General features: G+C 41.2%; 1 protein-coding gene across 3 annotated transcripts in view; it reads left to right on the forward strand.

The window, feature by feature from the left end:
* GAD1 (glutamate decarboxylase 1) overlaps positions 1-19,491 on the forward strand; it is a 46,604-nt gene that overhangs the window by 12,920 nt on the left and 14,193 nt on the right. For 2 of the 3 annotated variants that reach the window (XM_074967536.1, XM_074967535.1), the window contains exons 5-13: positions 911-1,153; positions 5,032-5,122; positions 9,496-9,608; positions 10,881-10,996; positions 11,107-11,186; positions 11,394-11,448; positions 12,609-12,725; positions 13,021-13,085; positions 17,753-17,831. In XM_074967536.1, the coding sequence (XP_074823637.1) occupies positions 911-1,153; positions 5,032-5,122; positions 9,496-9,608; positions 10,881-10,996; positions 11,107-11,186; positions 11,394-11,448; positions 12,609-12,725; positions 13,021-13,085; positions 17,753-17,831 (959 nt within the window). Of the gene's footprint in view, positions 1-910; positions 1,154-5,031; positions 5,127-9,495; positions 9,609-10,880; positions 10,997-11,106; positions 11,187-11,393; positions 11,449-12,608; positions 12,726-13,020; positions 13,086-17,752; positions 17,832-19,491 lie in introns of those variants that run through there. The other variant, XM_074967537.1, reaches the window with a different exon arrangement.

Consider the following 19,491-nt stretch of genomic DNA (forward strand, 5'->3'; position numbering starts at 1 on the left):
TATAATATCAATATATGCGTATCTATATGTATTTAAAATACTTTGGGCAAGATCTTCAGCTGGCGTAAATCGGCTCAGCTAATTCAGTGACTTCAGTGGAGTTACGCCAATTGCACCATCTAAGCATTTGCCCCACAATCAGTTACACGCATTTTTTTTCATTTTAAATCGGCCACTAAAAACGTTAAATTCTTTCCAGTACAAAGTATGCTTGACAGGGGTGTGTTTGTGTCACAGTGCTGTGATTACGTTCTGATGCATAAGCTGGTCTCTTCTGACAATCTGCTGCAGGCGAGAGAGGATAGGCAGAGTGCTGGTCTTATATTTTATTGTTCCATTATCCCATGAATACTTACAGTAAATCTATTTTTAATTTGGGAAGAGTGCTCATTACCAATGTGTGTTTAAAAGCTAGTTAAAACAGCATAGCTATCCGGTTAGGAAGCATCGCAGTTAATATACTCCTAATGGGGTGATGTGGGGGAGAACCAGAAGCACCTTCAGCCACAGGTTTCTGTCGCCAGACAGAGCGAGTGAACTGAGACAATGTTGTGCAGGGAGCAGCGTCTAATTCTCGGGCTGGTTGCTGAGCATGTTTTCCCTCGGAACACGATAGATTAGCTTGTAGGGTGTCATGATTTCAGTGACATGCGCTTTTTAGCATCTAGCAGGAAGCTGCGGTTTAGTGCCCTCGCCGCCCAATGATGAATGGGGATGAAGCTGACAGAGCCCTGGCAGGGGACACCAGACACTGTCACACCATTCCTGGGCTGGCGGCCGCGGTGCGGCGGAGCGGGAGCCGGGGCATTGCGCTGCTACCCTGGGAAATGACGCTCCGAAGGGAGCTGGTCCATATTCTGTCTCCCGATTGCAAGGCAGGCGCTGAGTTCTTGTGTCCCGCCCGCCGCAGATTTGCTGCCTGCCAAGAATGGCGAGGAGCAGACCATGCAGTTCCTGCTGGAGGTGGTTGACATTCTCCTGAACTACGTGAGGAAGACGTTCGACAGGTCCACCAAAGTCCTGGACTTCCATCACCCGCACCAGCTGCTGGAAGGGATGGAGGGCTTCAACCTGGAGCTCTCGGACAACCCCGAATCCCTGGAGCAGATCCTGGTGGACTGCAGGGACACGCTGAAGTACGGAGTCAGGACAGGTACAGTCCCAGAGATCCTGCTCTCTAGAGTGGGGGGAAGGGAAAAACGCGGTAAGGGGCTGGTTTCTGCGGGCTTGGCTCAGGCCCAGGGGCCTGTTGACTCTAATGTTGCTCCTTGCGTGAGTCATCGGAGCAGGATCGGGCCCCTGCCTCTACCTCGCCGGAAGAGTCTCAACTTTGTAAAGTTTCATTCCAGCCCCTCTCTCGCGCGGAAAGCGACTTTGTCACCGGTGCCAGGCGCGGCTGCCCCATCCGTCACTCAAACGGGCATTTCCCGGGGTTGTTTGTGCAGCCCCGACACAAGTTTTTAAGACGTAATCTCTTTCACTTGATGAAACGCAAGCCGCCTGCATCTCCGGGGAGCGATGCCATTAGGGAAATGAGGGTATAAATGAGACTGAATTCGCAATTTTTCTTCTTTATGTTCACAAGACGTTTAATGAAATCCTAGGAATCGTTAATAATCAGATTTCAACTCACCACACAGGGAGTCTCTCACTTCCAGCTCATTTTGAATCCCATGTCAATAAATATTTGTATCACAACTTCCCTTCTTATTCAGTGAGCTGTAGCCACAAACCCAAAGTAAAGCCACTGATCTTCCGCTTGTTGTTTCGCCTGAAACGTTTTAAGTCTATATGGTAGAAATTTAAATTGCCAATAACTCAGCATATGGCAGTTACCCGAATAGCAGTTCAGGACCTGGAGCAATAACAGGGCAGATCACCTCTTCCCCCACCCCTGCTCCAGTATTGCAGCGTGCAGCTAATTCTGCTCACTCCGTGAGACCGATGGGAAAGGCTACAACTTCTGTCACAACTATTCAGGATCGCTCCAGATTGCTCATATGGTTTGACAATAGACGCTCCGGGAGGTGGGGGGGGGGAGGTGTTCAAATCTTCCTTCTGAAATTCTGCCGATGAGCTATTAAGAGCCATGCTTTCTAAACTGCGAGCACTGCTTGCGGAACGGTTCAGCCACATAGGGTTGCGGGGGGTTATTCATCGTATCTTCCTCCCTAGTACAAACCGATAGATTTGATCTAAGCAACAAAAACCACGAACACAACAGTTTAATCTTGTCGGCCCAACCTGCACTGTTTGAATTCTTCAAGAGCAGCAGTACTGTGGGTTTTGGTCGCGTGCCTGTTTTAACAAGCGATGGCGTATTTCAGCCTCCCAAGCCCTTTTAACCTGTGGCCAGCATGTTCTTTCAACAAAAGCAACAGTTACTGCAGTTTAATTGAATTTCCTAATTCCATGCCTAGTTGTCTGTGTTCTCTATTGGCCTGTTCGTGGGGTTATGTTGTTATGCTCTTGAGCTAGCACTTGTCTCCTGATTCCTCCTACTTGTTACCTGGGAGTTTATTGGTGCTGTATGCTGGCAGCTATTTCTTATTCATGTTATTAAAGGACACCTGTTCCCGAGATTTGAGACGCAGATACGGTCAAACAGACTGTAATCAGAGAAGCAGCAGGTTAAGGACTTTAAAATCAGAAACTTAGGGCTTGGTGACAGATCCAGCAGCAGCCGTTAAAGGCAATGGAAATACTCCAATAAATTAACTTCAGTGGAGCCTGGATCGGGCACCGAGTTGTAAAGGCTTTCTTCAGGCCAAACTCCCAGTTGAAGTCCATGGGATTTAGTCTGTTGTTTAAAAGTAATCCATCATAAGGGGGAAAGGATACGCGCTGAAAGCATCGGCGGAAGATAACCCCGCTGATTTATTAAAATAGTTTCTCAAACTGTGTCAAGACAGCAAAAGAAGAATAATTGTTTTGTAAAATCAAAAGCGAATTCATTTTAATATAACTGCTATTTAACCTCTACCCAACCACCATTCAGCAGAGCAGTATCTGGAAACAAATATTTACATTCATTTAGCATATGGTTTTTTGGAGAGTGTGAAACTTCCCTGCAAAAACTGTGTGGGTTAATGTTGTTAGAAAAGATGTGGCTTGTTAATATACAACTGTAAAATCCTGGTGGGCATGTAATGTAGACATTATATGCAGCCGAGTGAAAGAAGTAGTGAACCCCATGCATGTATCTAATCCCCTGAAGAGGGGTTTGCAGGAAAAGTATAAAATACATGAGCAATTAATTTTGTATAAGTAAAAATAATTAATTAGGCTATAATAATTAATGGATGTTGAGCGAGTTGCGTATTGTTTAGGAATGTTGTTAACTAGTGGACAGTCCTCCCCCCCCCCATCCCCCCCAAATCTTACAGTTGTATACTCAGTGAATCACAAATATGTGGAATCTTTATGCTCTGCAACAGACTATTTACAACAGAGTTCTGGAGCCTTTTTTACTTTATTCTATCAATTATTTTAAAGCACCTCACAGATCAATTGTTCACAGTGTATCCTATTTGCAAGAAAGGGATGTTAGCAATGTTCTAGAGCAAATTTTCTTATCTATATTAAGGATCCCTTAAAAGGAAGGATGGCCTAGGGTGTTAGCCAAGGATTTGGGGGAGCAGCGTTCAATTCCCTGGTCCACCACAAACTTTTTGTGTGATCTTAGGCAAATCATTTTGTTTTTCTGTGTCTCAGTTCCCCATCTGTAAAATGGGGATGGTGTGAAAATCAGTACATTAAACATTGTAGAGCCTGATCCTGGCAGTTCTGCCAGTTGATTTCTGTAGTAGGAGGATTTGGCCATTTATTACAACTGCGATGATTCTAAAGTTCTTATTTTCCTTTTCTTATTAATGGTATTTGTTGTACGTATTTGTTTATGGATGCATGCATGCATTATTGAGGTTGGGCAATGAAAGTCGATAGTCAGTTTATAATCAGCTTCAGGGTTTGCAAAGTGTTGGGGATACAAACACTACAGAGGAATATTTATTTGTTTTAAAAATTGTTTCCACCGGAATGTTTAACAATCCTATGGCAATAGTTCTTTCGCTCAACTTTTTGTAAAAAACTGTTTTGTTTTGTTTTTGTTTTTGTTTGTTTGTTTTTAGGGGAGGGGAGGTTGTTTAGTTTGGTTTTTGTTTGTTTGTTTGTTTTCAAGCTAAATGTTGGGCCAAATTCGAGGTGCCCGTGTCCCTTTTTGGTGTCCAGCATTGAACCTTACCACAGTTCCCCGATGTATTGGGTTGAATTGATAAATACGTGGGAGAGCTTTGCATTATACATCTGTTCCGGGTACTCCTCAGAAGCTCAGGATTTCTGATCGGGAGAGATTACCACCTGTTAGTGTTAGGGGAGTGAACAGACTTGTTCTAATATTTGGACTCACTCTGTCTTTGCAAAGAGAGGCCAGCTAAAATACAGCTGTCTGCCTGACTCTGAAGTAATTCACAGTTAGAGCAATACCCTCGTTTTAGTTTAGCTGAATGTTCTCTTTCAAAACTTTTCAGGGGCCTCGCCCCAATCCTGTCCCATTGAAGTCTGTGGGAATCATGCATTCCGTGCAAGCAGGATCAGGCCCAGCGAAACTTTTCCTTATTGCAGAGGCTCGTGCAAGAGAAGGGAGAGCAGAGCTCTTGGCTGTTCAGCTCCACGTGCCTACTGTTCCCGACCCTAACCATTGCTTATCTAAAGAGATCAAGGGGTACACTCTGAATAGCTTTTCTCCTTTCTCTATTTAAATGTAAATATGGCTCAAGTCTGCTGACCACTGGTGCTGAAATATGTTATCCCCCTGCACTTCACCATCACCTCAATTACAGCAGTTCGAGGGGCATCTAACAGAATAAACCACAGATTCAACCTTTTCACTTTGTGAAAAGGTATTACTTGGTGCCACACATTTTGTCTTATAAAGCCAGGCTTTGGGTGTCTGCTGAAATAAAAATGAACTCCCAAAGATAACAATGAAAGGCATGTGATGTGCTATATTGTTTTCAATCATCTTCCCAGGTCATCCTCGTTTTTTCAACCAGCTCTCCACTGGACTGGATGTTATTGGCTTGGCTGGTGAATGGCTGACCTCAACTGCAAATACTAATATGTAAGCAGTCTCCTATTTTTCTTTCTTTTTTGTGATTAATGATTATACAGGACTGATTTCTGCAACTCATTTATAATGAAGATGTCCCATGTAATGTATTACGTGTCCTACACATTCTTATGTTATATAGCGCAGCTATAAACTAGTGGAAACAATTATAGCTTTGAACAGATTTTAAGAGGAAATCTTGCATTACTATCACACACAAACTCAAATATCCCAAAATAAAGTGTAAGTAAACTATAGTCATTCTGATAATGCAAAACCAAATGATGGAACTTCTTTTGGAGAAATTATTGTTTATCTATCCCAGTGTGTTACAACCAGAACTCTTATAATTTAGATGGTCTTTCTTTCTTTCTTTCTTTCTTTGCTAATTCTTGTTAAGATCTGACTTTCCAATTAATAATTTTGCAATTATCCTAATGCAAACACTAAAGCATAAACTATTTATGGTCCTGATTCTGCTCCTGTTCCCATTGACCTCAGTGAGAGCAGGATTGGGCCCTTAGCTTCCTCTTTATTCAGTTGTCATCACATAAGTGGCTTTTAAGTGGCTTCAGAAAAGCTGTCAAAAGGATTAAAAACCATAACATTCCAAATTAACTTGATAATATGAAGGAATTATCCTGACTGAGATTAGTTAAAATACAGAGTATGGCAGGATCAGACAGATAACCTTTTGGACCTAGATTTTATTTAATAAATTACTCTCCATTATTCATTACATTGAAATGTAAAGAAAGTGAAAATTAAGTTCAAGGTGTATTGTTGTATTTCTACAACAAATAGTGTCATTCAGAGAGGGGGGGAAAAGCCTTTGGGCAGTTTTAAATTATGTATTGATTTGTGTATGCTCCAAAAAGTGTGACATGCTTGGAGTTAAAATACTTATCAGATAACAAATATCACTTTTCATTTCAGGACTTTAATGGATGTGTATATGTATTGTGTTATGGCTGTGTTCATTTCACCTAAAACTGCCACTAGCACGGAAATATAGCTTTGTTGTTGTTGCTAATGTGTACGGCACAATGAAATTTACCTGCAAATTGAAAAATTAAGATTATTTTCATTTCCTTCATCCATTGATAATGGTTCACTGGGTATAGCTGATTACTAGCTGTTGTATGTAGTTTGCCAGATGTGCCCATCCAGTGACTCCAGAAACAAAGAAAACCACATAAAAGACTCAATTCAAAAACACCTAGTTCTTTTTAATAATACTGCTCCCAGTTAATTTCGTATTTTCAAAAAAATTGTATTAGTAAGTCAAATAAGAGAAATAATTGAAAATAACCCATTATACACTCAATTTGTACTGTGACTGTTGAATGATTTGTTTAGTATGACACACAACATTTTAAAATTAAAAATGTGATTAATTTTCTTTAAAAAATTGCTTAAATTTCACTACTGTGTAGGGAGAAAGCATACTCTATTTTTAAAGTTATCAGGTAAATTAAGCGGATGACACTTATTGTGAGCCAAATTCTGTCTTGACTATCAGCTCATGCAATCTCAGTGAAGTCAGTTAGGTTGCACAAGCTGTAAGTCAAAGCAGAGTTTTACCTTATGACAGCATACTGTGTGGCTGTATATATTAAAAATAATTATTAAGACCATTTCATTCACTTATCTAATTTCAAAAAGGTGATTATTTATTATGAAGGGTTTTTTTTTCTTGGATTGACTTAGAAAATTGTCCTGTTAAAATAGCTTAACTCAGTAAAGTTCTGTACCCTTTCTGGACCATTTGCACTTTAAACAGAGACACATATTAAATACATATAGAAAATGATTTTCTGTAAACATGAAAATTGCACAACTTCCCCTTTTTGTGTTGGATTTACCAAACACAAATCACATAGACTGTTCTCTTACCTCAGCTGTGCAGTGGAAAAATGCAATATATTTAAAGAATTTAAGACCAAAATGAAATAGCTTAATAGAACAGAGTAATTACAGATACTGTTAAAGACGTGTTTATACAATATTATATGATTCAAACAGATCAATTCTAGAGAATAGATTCTCTGGTTAGTGCAGCTTTCCAGCACTGAAGAAGAGTTAATGAATGACCTTTATCTAAAAAATTGTTCTAACCTAGTTCTGCTACAGAAGCATGTAACATTGGACTCTTGTGACGAAGTTATCTTCCTACTGCCATTTTTCTTTTCCACCTCTAAACACCTCTCAATACTTTTGATTAATTGCAGAGAATATTTTTTCCCCATATGGGCTTTTAGTGATCAGAATTTCATCTTATCTTCTTTATATTTTGTTGGTGTTTTTATGAATATGATAAGCCATGTTAATCATACTAGAGTCATCATGTAGATATACAAATTGAGTACCAGAGTAGTATCAATAATTGAAATGACAACTCATAAGACATTTAGGGTAGAATTTTCAGAAGTGGTCAGTGTTGATCTAACTCTGCTCCCCTGTAGTCAGTGATAAAGCTTCCACTGGCTTCAGTGGGAGCAGAATTAAGCTACTGCTGGGTAGTTTTTAAAAAACCCACCCTTCCATGTTTGCAATCACTGTCAATGATATTGGTAAACACTATATTAGTATGGGAGTTCCAAGGGTCATATCCACATGAAGGTCATTTCAAAACAAGAGTTGTTTTTCCATGGCTGCACACATTTTATACTTTTAGGCTGAGATTGTCAAAGCCACTTAAGGGTAAAAATAAATGGGACTAGACTAGAGCATCCAAATCCCAAAAGTGATTTTGCAGATCTTAGCCTTAGTCTTTGGGTATTGGACTTACAATTTTTTATCATCCACAATCTTCCATCATTTCTTTGTGAATCTTTGCAGGCTCATGCAATATTTTCCCTAGCAATTTCATTAATTCATTTTGACTTATTTAAAATTTTCTCTGTGAATACTCTTAATATGGCACACACACAAAAACCTTGTTAATAGCTCTGTACTCTGTGTACAGGCAATTTATTCTTTCAGGAGGTATTTGGAGTTCCATTTGAAAGTACTCGGGGCCAATCCAAAGGCCATTTAAATCAACAGAAAAAAATCCCTTTGACTTCAGTTGGCTTTGGATTAGGCCCTCAATGACCTGTACACTAGAGGATTCATATGGACTTTCGTTGGAGTTTTTCCAAATAAGGAATGGAAGATTGGGCCCTAGATTTGCAGTGTTTAAAAACAATGTTATAACTTTGCTCCTGGATATATTGCAGGTGGAGCTTAATTTATAAACTCTATTTCTGTCATAGCTGGCAATGCCCAACTTCCAGAACACCACTAGAAGTGATTCCCTGTTGCAATTCTGATGCTCTAAAGAAAAATAAATGTACTGTTTTCACTCTTCAAAACTGAAAATAACTAGGAATAGACAAAAATACAAAGCCTCTCTCATCTTAAATGGATATCCTAACAAAGTCATCTTGGTATTAGGACAGAAGAGGGATATCATTAAGGACCTTGTTTAGGTTTTAAAAAGGCGACTAAGGAATTTAGATGCCCAGATCCCATGAAATTCAGGTGTCTAACTCCCTTAGGCCCCTTTGAAAATTCCACCCCTTACATTTAGTTACTTTCTGCCCCATTCTAAATTCATTTTTTTCAGTGTTCAAAATAAACCTTGTCTCACATAGCTTGTTTACACTGATAGTAATTTGACAGTAAGCCTTCCTTGGTCACCTAGCAGAGTAGCATAACCTATCAATCTAGATTCAAATTTTTGTCAATGACATGCATGGCATACTAGACTATGCAATACTTCTGGTCTGCATTAGGTGGATATAACAGTTGACTGCTCTCTTGGTGTTTGTAATTAGTAATTAGAAAATCATCATTTATAATTACTCTTGACAGATATTGATTGCATGGCATTGTAGAAATAAATTGTCCTTGGGGATTATTAGCAGATTATGTCCACATAAATAATTGTATTTAGATTTTTAAGCCCTAGTTCAATATTTCTAATTATCTTTGTGGTAAGCTGTCTAACGCTTACCATTTTCATAACTCTACGATTCTGACAATATGCTATTCTACAAGTGTGAAACTGGCACTCTGTGAACCAAATATTTTACAGTCTAATTTTGCATGGTACTGTCAATATTGTTGTAATTACTGTAAATTGTATAAACACAGAAACAGTATTGTATAAATTGTATAAACATAGAAAACATATGTGGGGCCCAATAGTGCAGTCCTTACTTGCAAAGTATTCCCACTGGCCTTGTAGGAAGTTTTGCTTGAGTAAAAGCTGCAGTATCAGGTCCTGAATTCACAGGCAATTTTATGAGTCTTAAATATTTTCACGAAGGATCAAAGATTAAGCATTTATGTGCCTTTTGGAATGTGAACTATGTATCCCTTTTTTTTTATTCACTCAGGTTTACATATGAAATTGCACCTGTTTTTGTCCTCATGGAGCAAATAACGCTTCGAAAGATGAGAGAGATTATTGGATGGTCAAATAAAGATGGTGATGGAATATTCTCACCTGGTAGGTTTTAGTCTCACTTTTGACAAGTTGAGATAAATATTGCCTGTAGCTGAAAGCATACAGTCATGTAAGTACTGTAACAGAAAACGCAGTGTCTGAGTTTTAAAACTAATAATGGTCCTCCTAAAGCATTTGTTTCTTTCAAACTTCCCATAAAGGGTTAAAAACATTTATATGCAGTTTTCATCTTTTAGTATAGTTATGAATATAATGGCAGGGACCATTCAGAAACTTTGCCAAAATTTTCAAACTTTAGTCCTAAAGTTAGGTACCAAAATCCATATTTAGGTGCCTAATTTCCAGAGGTGTTGAGCAACTACATCTCCTTGCCTGACAGCTCACACCTCTAAAAATCCTGACACATGTTTAGGTACAGATCTGGGCTGGAGGTTGTAGAAGAGGAGTGTGCTGTCTTTGCCGCATCATCCTCCCCTTCCTCATAATTCATAGATGCAGCTCTTTGGGTGATCAATAAGGATTTGGATTCTAGGTGAAGGATTGGAGGCTGGCCACTTTCTATGGCATCATCTCCCCGGAAACCTGCAGAGAATCTGAGAGTATGATTATGCTGGCCCAGGCCAAAGTACCTCTCTTATCACCCCCCTCCATGCTCTGAACCCACTCCATGAGTGGAGCATAGGGACAATGGTCAGTGGCAGAGGGGGCTGGGAAGCAGTGCAGAGGTGCATGGCCTCTTTGCTGATGGCCCTAGTTTCTAGCAGGATTCCTGAGATGTGTGGGTTTTGGGGGACAAATCCCCTTCTTGTTTCAGAAGATGGAGGACAAATCTTAAGCACAAAACCCATGAATACAGACTCACTAAGGTCCTCGTCCCCTATGCAGGAAAAAGACACAAAACAGTTCGGCCTAATGCACTGGTTAATGGTAATGTTTAAGGAAAGCTGTTTTAGAGTCTGTTATAGTCTTCAGTATCATGGAATTAGGTATGAAGTTGCTATTCTTGTTAACCAGGGTTGTGGGCCTCATTCCCAAGTGCAGCATATTGAACACTGATCCTCTAATGAACGTGTTACAGAAATATTAACAATCAGAAGGGGAGATAAATAAGAAATTCTGACTTCTAATATGGACTCTTAAAAGGTCTGTCTTTTAGACCTTCCTGACAGATAACCATGCATCTCAGTAATTTGTTCTTTCATACTTCACTGAAGTTTTCACTACATTGCACAAATGATATTGATATGCCTTTCTTCTATAAAAGGTCAGATTGCTTTTCTCATTTTCAATGTTTTGTTATGTGCTCTTTTATAGGAGGGGCTATATCCAATATGTACGGCATAATGGCTGCTCGCTACAAGTATTTCCCTGAAGTCAAAACTAAAGGCATGGCTGCAGTTCCTAAACTGGTTCTCTTCACTTCGGAACATGTGAGTTTAACACGCTGCTAATTGTTGTTGTTAATATATTGCTAAATGTTTTTAAGACATTCAGATAAGTGACTATTCCACCAGTAAGGCTGTGTATGTTTTTCCTGCAGAGTCACTACTCAATAAAGAAAGCTGGGGCTGCACTTGGGTTTGGAACAGAAAATGTGATTTTGATAAAATGCAATGAAAGGTAGGATGAATGTTAAGTTCTTGATGTATTAAATGTGTTCATCTGTTAAATTTATTTTATTGTGCTTAAGGACTGGTTCAGTACAGTGTGTCAAGCTGCTAATGGTCTGTTGAAAAGATCCCATTAAATTATTTCTGCTGTAGCTGAAACTCTTTTGTGCACAATCTTCTAATTTTCTTTATCTTTTTGTTTCTGCAATAATTACAGAGGGAAAATAATACCAGCTGATTTGGAAGCTAAAATTCTGGAAGCTAAGCAAAAGGTACACATTTTAAAGCTTAGTGCTTTAATGTTTAGATTAAGAATTTATTAAATTTTCCCTTTGAGGATGAGGAATAACATTAAATCAGAATATTTATTCTAGACGCTGTCAGAGACCTATTTTATTCTACAATGATGATTTTGGTTGTATAGCTCTATATTTCTACACTGTTCAAGAAATAATCTACAGATTTTGGTTTTAATTTACTATTTAATTCATGTAGTTATTTCAAACTCTTGATATACACATATATCTTTCTGAACAAGGCCTAAATGGGTAGGATTTTTCCTTTTTATTTTTCTGTTTTAGAAAAATTGAAAAAAATTATTATTAATATGAAAAATTATGTGAAAATGTGTAAGAACCTTTTGGGGGCTAATCCTATGAACTCTTTAGAATTCCTATTGGCTTCAAGGGTGGGTTTGTAGGATTGGTCCCTTCAAACGTTAATGTTAATTTTCCATGTGAGGAATCCTATATTTAAAAATAAAAATCAATGCAATAACAAATTAATGTTTTGTAAAACAGTGAAGAGGAATCTTCAAAAGTTGGTGTTCAAGAGTACCTATTCTAAACAAGCTGTAGCTTGCATATTAAATTAAATATATTTTTGTAGCTATGCTGTCCCAGTAACAAGTAGATAGGTATATTTTAAATTCTATTTAATGAAGTTCAAAGTCATCTCAGTTTGATACGGCTTGCAGTTGCACTTTTAAAATTCTACTGCATACAAGAAAGATCAAAGGAACAACGGTCAACTTAAAATCACACTTCCGTCTGAATTTTTTTATTTTTCATTTACTTATTTTTTGCTTAATATTGTTACAAAAGTCTCCTAACTTTACCATAACTGAAAGAGATCAGAGACACAATTTTTCTTTGTTTGTTTACTTTGGGCATTTGACAGCACTTTTTATAACCAGTTTCCCCATTTCCCCTGTGTCGCCAATCAGGGAATCAGTTTTCATGGTTGTTTGTGGGGGGCTTTCATGCAGCAACAATGGAGACAAAAACATTTTTTTAAAAAGGAAAAATTGAGAGTAAAACCACAAACGTTGACACAGGGACACAGGGGCAGGTGAAACACCTGAAATCACCTTGAAGTCTGATTTTTGAGGTGGACCAGATTTCACGCTGAATCAACATTATTTATATTGCAGGGACATGTTCCACTTTATGTAAATGCAACCGCAGGCACAACAGTGTACGGGGCCTTTGATCCAATAGAGGAGATTGCAGACATATGTGAAAAATATAACCTCTGGCTCCATGTAGATGTAAGTAACTGAACAATCTGCTAAAACTAATCCTAGTGACAGAGGATTCTAGTCTGCAAACGTTTGGTGTTGAATTTAAATCTTTACTGTTGAGCAGTGCTCATCTTCCTTGTGATTTTGAGTTTAAGAGAGTTGCAAATAGATATAGAGCCCCATCCTAAGAATGCTCCACGTATTTAACTTCCATTAGAAGTCCAGTGGCAGGAAGGTTTAAAGGGCTGGGTGCATTGTAAACTAAAATATTATAGACTTTTCAAAAATACTGACTTTTTACCTGTTCTTGCAACACTTTCAGGCTGCTTGGGGAGGTGGACTGCTAATGTCCAGGAAGCATCGTCATAAACTGAATGGAATAGAAAGGTACTGCACACAGCTTATTGGTGTTGCTATTTATTTATGCAGTTGTACGTGATCTTTCACAAATGTATGGAAGGACAAAGTCCCTGCCTCAAGGATCTTACACTGTAAATTAAACAGAAACAATAACAGGTTGAACAGGGGGTTGAAAACTGCACTGGAGAGGAGGTCAGTGATGGAAGGCAAAGTGAAAGGTAAGTTTGAAGGAGGACAGGGAGATTGTTTAGCAAATAGGAGGAGGGGAGGCAGTTCCAAAAGTAAAGCGTAACTTCAAAGGAGGCACAATGGGAAAACTAAAGAGAGAGGACAGGCTGACCTGTAGGAAATGAGATTTAAGCTGGGCTGGGCCTTGAGAATAAGGATTAGAAGGCTAAACTTGGTGTGGGAGAAAAAAGAGGAATCCTGGGAAGGGATTTGAGAGAGAGAGAGAGAGAGAGTGTGTGTGTGTGTGGAGGGGGGGAAGGTTATGGGAATCCTCACCTGGAAGCTCTTTGCAATCACTTCCAGTAAATATTGAGCCTTTATTCTAGCTACAAATGAATCTTCTCTAAATGAGAGCCAATGACATAAACATCAATTAGAGCAGGGGTGGGCAAACTTTTTGGCCCGAGGGCCACATCTGGGTATGGAAATTGTATGGGGGCCCATGAATGCTCACGAAATTGGGGTTCAGGTGCAGGAGGGGGTGAGGGCTCTCGTTGGGGGTGTCGGCTCTAGAGTGGGGCCAGAAATGAGGAGTTCGGGGTGCAGGAGGGGGTTCCTGGCTGGGGTAGGGCGTTGTGGTATGGGGGGGAGCCGGTCCTACTGGAGGTGTGGGCTCTGGGGTGGGGCTGGGGACGAGGGATCTGGGGTGTAGGAGGGTGCTCCAGGCTGGGACCAAGGGGTTCGGAGGGCAGGAGGGGTATCAGGGCTGGGGCAGGGGATTGGGACATGGGGGGCAGTGAGTGCTCCGGCTAGGGGTGTGGGCTCTAGGGTATGAGGAGTTCAGGGTTCAGGAGGGGGCTCTGGGCTGGGGTAGGAATTTGGGGTGTGGGGGGTGAGGGCTCCAATTGGGGGTGCAGGCTCTGGAGTAGGGCTGGGAATGAGGGGCTTGGGGCGCAGGAGGGTGCACCAGGCTGGGACTGAGGGGTTTGGAGTGCAGGAGGGGGATCAGGGCTGGGGCAGGGGGTTGGGGCATGGGAGGGGGTCAAGGGCACAGGATCCAGGCAGCGCTTACCTCAAGCAGCTCCTGGAAGCAGCGACGTGTCCCCTCTCCGGCTCCTACACAGAGGCGTGACCAGGTGGCTCTGTGCGCTGCCCCGTCAGCAGGCCCCTCCCCTGCAGTTCCCATTGGCCACAGTTCTTGGCCAATGGGAGCTACGGAGGAGGCGCTTGGGGTGGGGGCAGCGTGCAGAGCCCCCTGGCTGGCCCTAAATGTAGAAGCCGGAGGGCGGACATGCCGCTGCTACCGGGAGCCAGGGCACACACATGCGGAGTGGCCCCTGACCCCGCTTGTGGCTGGAGCAAGCCCCAGACCCTGTTCCCCAGCGGGAGCTCGAGGGCTGGATTAAATCAGCTGGAGGGCCAGATGTGGCCCGCAGGCCGTAGTTTGCCCACCCCTGAACTAGAGGGACACATGGTGGGGTCACACTGGCAGCAGCTTTTGGGGGCAGACCTTCGCTCTCCATGTCTGAAAAGAGCAACGACCGCAGCAGAGCTGGCGCCATTCCATTACGCAAGGGTAGAAGGATTTGTGGAGCTCACCTAGGGGTCTTCCTGCAGCACAGGCACAGCATCATAGAGTCACTGCACCTCAATGTGCAGGGGACTTCGGAGGTGGGGCTAGTGGTTCCGTAAATACACTGTTCCAAAAGCTATTCCCTCTTTCCAGCAGGACACAGGGGCCGGGAGGGCTACTGAAAGCCTAAGGCTGCTGTAGTGTCCAGAGAATGGTCTGTGGGAAATATACCTTACCTCCATGGGCCTTTATGGCATTCCCTCTTACACAGCCCCTTTCATCCGGATGTTCACTGAGGCAAGGACCTGACCTTCATTGAATAACCTTGATTCAAATCAACCAAATTTAAAACAGGCAGGAAGTTCTTGCTGAACTTGACCCAGATTCATGTGCGGTAACCTGCATCACCAGGGCACTGTCTTGGTCCACAGCCTGTGTCACAGGACAGACCCCCTCTGTATTTCCAAGCTTATCCATGCCTCAACAGTGGTCCAGTCTAGTATGATGAGAAGACTTTTCCACAGGTGTGGCTCTCATCCAATGATGGCAAGGCTTAACCTACATGAGGTTCTGTCTCTTGACTCACCTGCCCCCATTGGATACTGCTCTATCAGCAAGAACTGACCATATGCATGTAAATCAGAAAACTGCTGCATACCCAGACACCATACAACGTGCACCATTAATATGTGCAAGATATCTGAATCTCCAAGGAAAGCAAAAAGGCATTTGAGGTAAAATCTAGCCATAGCCAGTCAAATTAGCATGGAAAAGCCTAGCACAAAATTCCTTCCATACCCTAGAAGCATTCATTTCTAATTCCCAGGACACAAAGGTAGATATAATGCTGCACGATAAAAGGAAACAGTGAAACGTAAGCGCTTTCTTGTAAAAGCCAAAATTTCCCACCGGTGGGAAATTTAGCATATATAGCAAGTAACCAGCAAAAATAGGACAAAGAATGAGGTTGGTGGGTGGGAAAATAATGTGGACCCTCCTAGTGCAAAGATCAAGAAAGCAGTATGAAGCACCTGGCAGGGAAACCACAAAGCAACTGAGCCACACAAACCCAGGTCTAACCACTGGCCAATCCAGTTGGCCAGCTACTCTTATTACGGCAGTAGGTCCACTGAGGAGCCATTGTGCCAAATTCTGCCCTTACACCCTATTCAACCCATTGGTAAATCAGGACAGAATCTGGCACACTGATGCTGACCTGAGGGCAGCTGGGGCTAATCATTAAATCCCAACTCTAAGCAGTGACTGAAAACAGCAGGTCCCAGTGGGTGTTGTGATTTTTCTTACCATAATAAACCACATTGATCTGCAGTGACTGGTAGAGGACACATGCTGCATAACTGATCGTCACAGGCCCCAGCTGGGATCTATTAGCACTCTAGCCAGACTTGGTATACCAAAAAATGTGTACATGCTCTGAATGGCCTTCTGCCATGGAGGCAGGGCCTGAATGAGCTATCCTGGCATGCCCTTTTATTGTGCAAGGCAGTGAATGGTGCCCTTATGTTAAAACCCTCCTAATATCCCCCTTTTTTAGTTTTTAACATGTCCTGAGAAAACTACTTAAAATTCTCTCATGCTTTTGAAACATAAAGATAAGATTCTGTAACACAGATGGAAAATTTAAAATTTTGAAATTTGAAAATATAACAAATAAATTCTACTTCCTAAATGTTTCTTCTAATATGTCATTGAACTTTTTTGGAAAAAATCACATCCCACACAGTCTGGTTTCTATGTAAAGAGTCCAGATTGTGCTGTGTGCATGCGGGGCCTGTATCGGACTGCATTACCCAAAGAGGGGTTCCTGGAGGGACTATGAGTTCCCAAAGGTGCAGGGTGACCACACATGCTGTCCTATTCCTTTGGTGGATGTGCTTCATTCTCCATCCCTGAGATAGCTCTGGTAGCAGAGGGCATAGCTGCTCCATTTGTGGCCACTAGGGTGGACCAGTCACTGTTCTCCCCAGAATGCAGGGACTATGATTATTTCTGGCTCTTGAGAGGGGGATGCAAGAAAAGAGAATGACTCTTTGAATTGTCCTTCCGCACCCTGTGTGCACCCAGGCAAACACCATGAAAAATCTCACCCATACTATATACTTTCCTTCTTTAAAGAATCTAAAATACATAGTTACACAAGGGGATATTCAGTAGTTAATAAGATGGAATGGAGAGGACAGTAGCAGCAAAATGTTGGGACATTTCTTCTAGCAACACTATGAAACTATCTAGGATAGTGTGTTTAAAACACAGGACATCTCACCTGCTTGGCAAGTAAATTAACTGATCTTGCATATTCATTGACTCTTCAGCCTAAAAAGTTTATACATTATATGTTTGGCATGCACTGTAAAGAGTTTTATAGCCTCTTAACAACCTATATGTCTGACAAAATAACAAGAAAAAGATCCATTAGAGCTTTAGCTGGAAAAGTGGGTAAGAATTAGCAGCTTCTTTTCCCTACTGGAGGACTATAACAGCACCAGCCATTTAGCAAAGAACTCTAGATACCTGGTGTGTGAGAATGTCTCCTTAATTCCCTGCCCACCTGCAGATACTTTGAACTAATCGAAGCTGTCATGCTGGTTTTGTTATTCCTGTTAGTGCTGTCTCCAGAAGATGATTCTTCTGGGAATAAAGTTACAATATCAAGTAATCAGCATAGTTTGACACTAATTAGTTGACATTAATTACAATATCAAGTAATCACTATTGTCTGACACAGTAATATCAACCCTGGAAGAACTGCTTTCCTAGGCAGCACATCTGGGAAAGGTGACATCAAAGACACCGATACCCTCCATAGTTACATCAATTAGGCAAAACAGCTAACCTGTTTATGACAATTCTGTTGTCACTTACACTGGCTTTACACTGGTGTAAGTTTATCTTTGTTTTCCATATCTACTCTGAGGGCATAATTCTTTTGCAGAGCCAATTCGGTCACATGGAATCCACACAAGATGATGGGAGTTTTGTTACAATGTTCAGCCATTCTGATTCGGGAAAAGGTCTGTTTTATATTGTTTGATAGTCTTGCAATAGAACAAGTAGTGAAATGAGCCATGAGTTTTTTAGGGCATGCTGCAAGGTATGTTTCTTTGTAGGCTTCTTTCTGATGGGAAGAGTTGGGTAGATTTATGTTTGTTTTATTTGGAGGAGGAGGGAAGTACTTTTTCCTTTTTCAGCTTTTGGTTAACACAGTAAACACTACAGGGCAAGATCCTCAGATAGCTTCAGTGATGTCAGTGGAGTCATTCTGATGTATACCAGCTGAGGATCTGGCCCTGTGTTTTTATAAAACATTGTACATCCACCCTGTGACTTGATAATTGGACAAACATTAGGCTTTAAAAATAAACAGCAAACATTTTGCATTGCACAAGTGGCTTAAGAGTTTAAAATCTTGCTGGAAAGTAGCCACATTACTTTTAGTTCTACTCCAGAAGCAATTTTAGGATCCTCAAAGTTTTGCCTTTGTCATCAGTGGGAGCAGGATTAGAATTCAAATATTTCTCTTTCAATATGTGAACATTATCATCTATGAGCAGGACATTTTAATCTTTCTAATTTCCATTAACTTGTCTAACTACCACTCTCAGAAATGGTTATTTAGAGAGGCAGTGTGGTCTAGTCTCTAATGCAACTTTTCTCAACGAACAGTCCCGTGGACTGGCACTGGTCCCGAGAGCTCACTGACACAGTTTAGGAAGGCAGCAAGCTGGTCCCTGGCATCAAAAAGGTTAAGAAACACTGGTCTACTGCATAGATCACAAGAGTGGAACTTGGAAGGCCTCAGTTCTAGTCATGCCATGACCTGCTGGGTGACCTTGGCAAATCACATCATCGCTCGGTGCCTCAGTTTCCCCAACATAAAATGGGGATAATTGCCTTCCTTTGTAAAGTGCTTTGAGATCTAAAGATGAAAGTATAGTATACATTCTTAATATGATAACTCAGAACATGAGAACTTTGGTTTCTCTTCATATTTTTGTGTAGATCATATGCAGTTAAGGAAAAATAGTATTACTAATCGAGCTAGTGAAGAAGTGGAACAGTTCTTTTTCTTTTCATTGTAAAAGCAGCATGTGTCTAGTATGGACCCAGTTATGCTCAGACTTATTACTGATGTTTAGTAGTACCAGAGCTGGGCCCTAAATGGAGTTGAAGCCTTCCTCCACATTTTAAGTTAATTTATGCACCAGAACAAGCTTACTCAGTCTCACAGTTCAGTATAAACATATAACAACAAAGAAAATGACAATGAAAAATTAACTCTCAACCAATTAACTCTCACTAATTATCTGGATGATATGATTAATTGCACCTCAGCAAGTTCGCAGATGAACTAAGCTGGGGGGAGAGGTAGATAGGGATAGGGTGCAGAGTGACCTAGACAAATTGGAGGATTGGGCCAAAAGAAATCTGATGTGGTTCAACAAGGACAAGTGCAGAGTCCTGCACTTAGGAAGGAAGAATCCCATGCACTGCTACAGGCTAGGGACTGACTGGCTAAGCAGCAGTTCTGCAGAAAAGAACCTGGGGATTACAGTGGACGAGAAGCTGGATGTGAGTCAGCAGGGTGCCCTTGTTGCCAAGAAGGCCAATGGCATGTTGGGCTGCATTAGTAGGAGCACTGCCAGCAGATCAAGGGAAGTGATTATTCCCCTC

This window comes from Natator depressus, chromosome 11 (assembly GCF_965152275.1).
Source record: "Natator depressus isolate rNatDep1 chromosome 11, rNatDep2.hap1, whole genome shotgun sequence".
Lineage (NCBI taxonomy): Eukaryota > Metazoa > Chordata > Testudines > Cheloniidae > Natator > Natator depressus.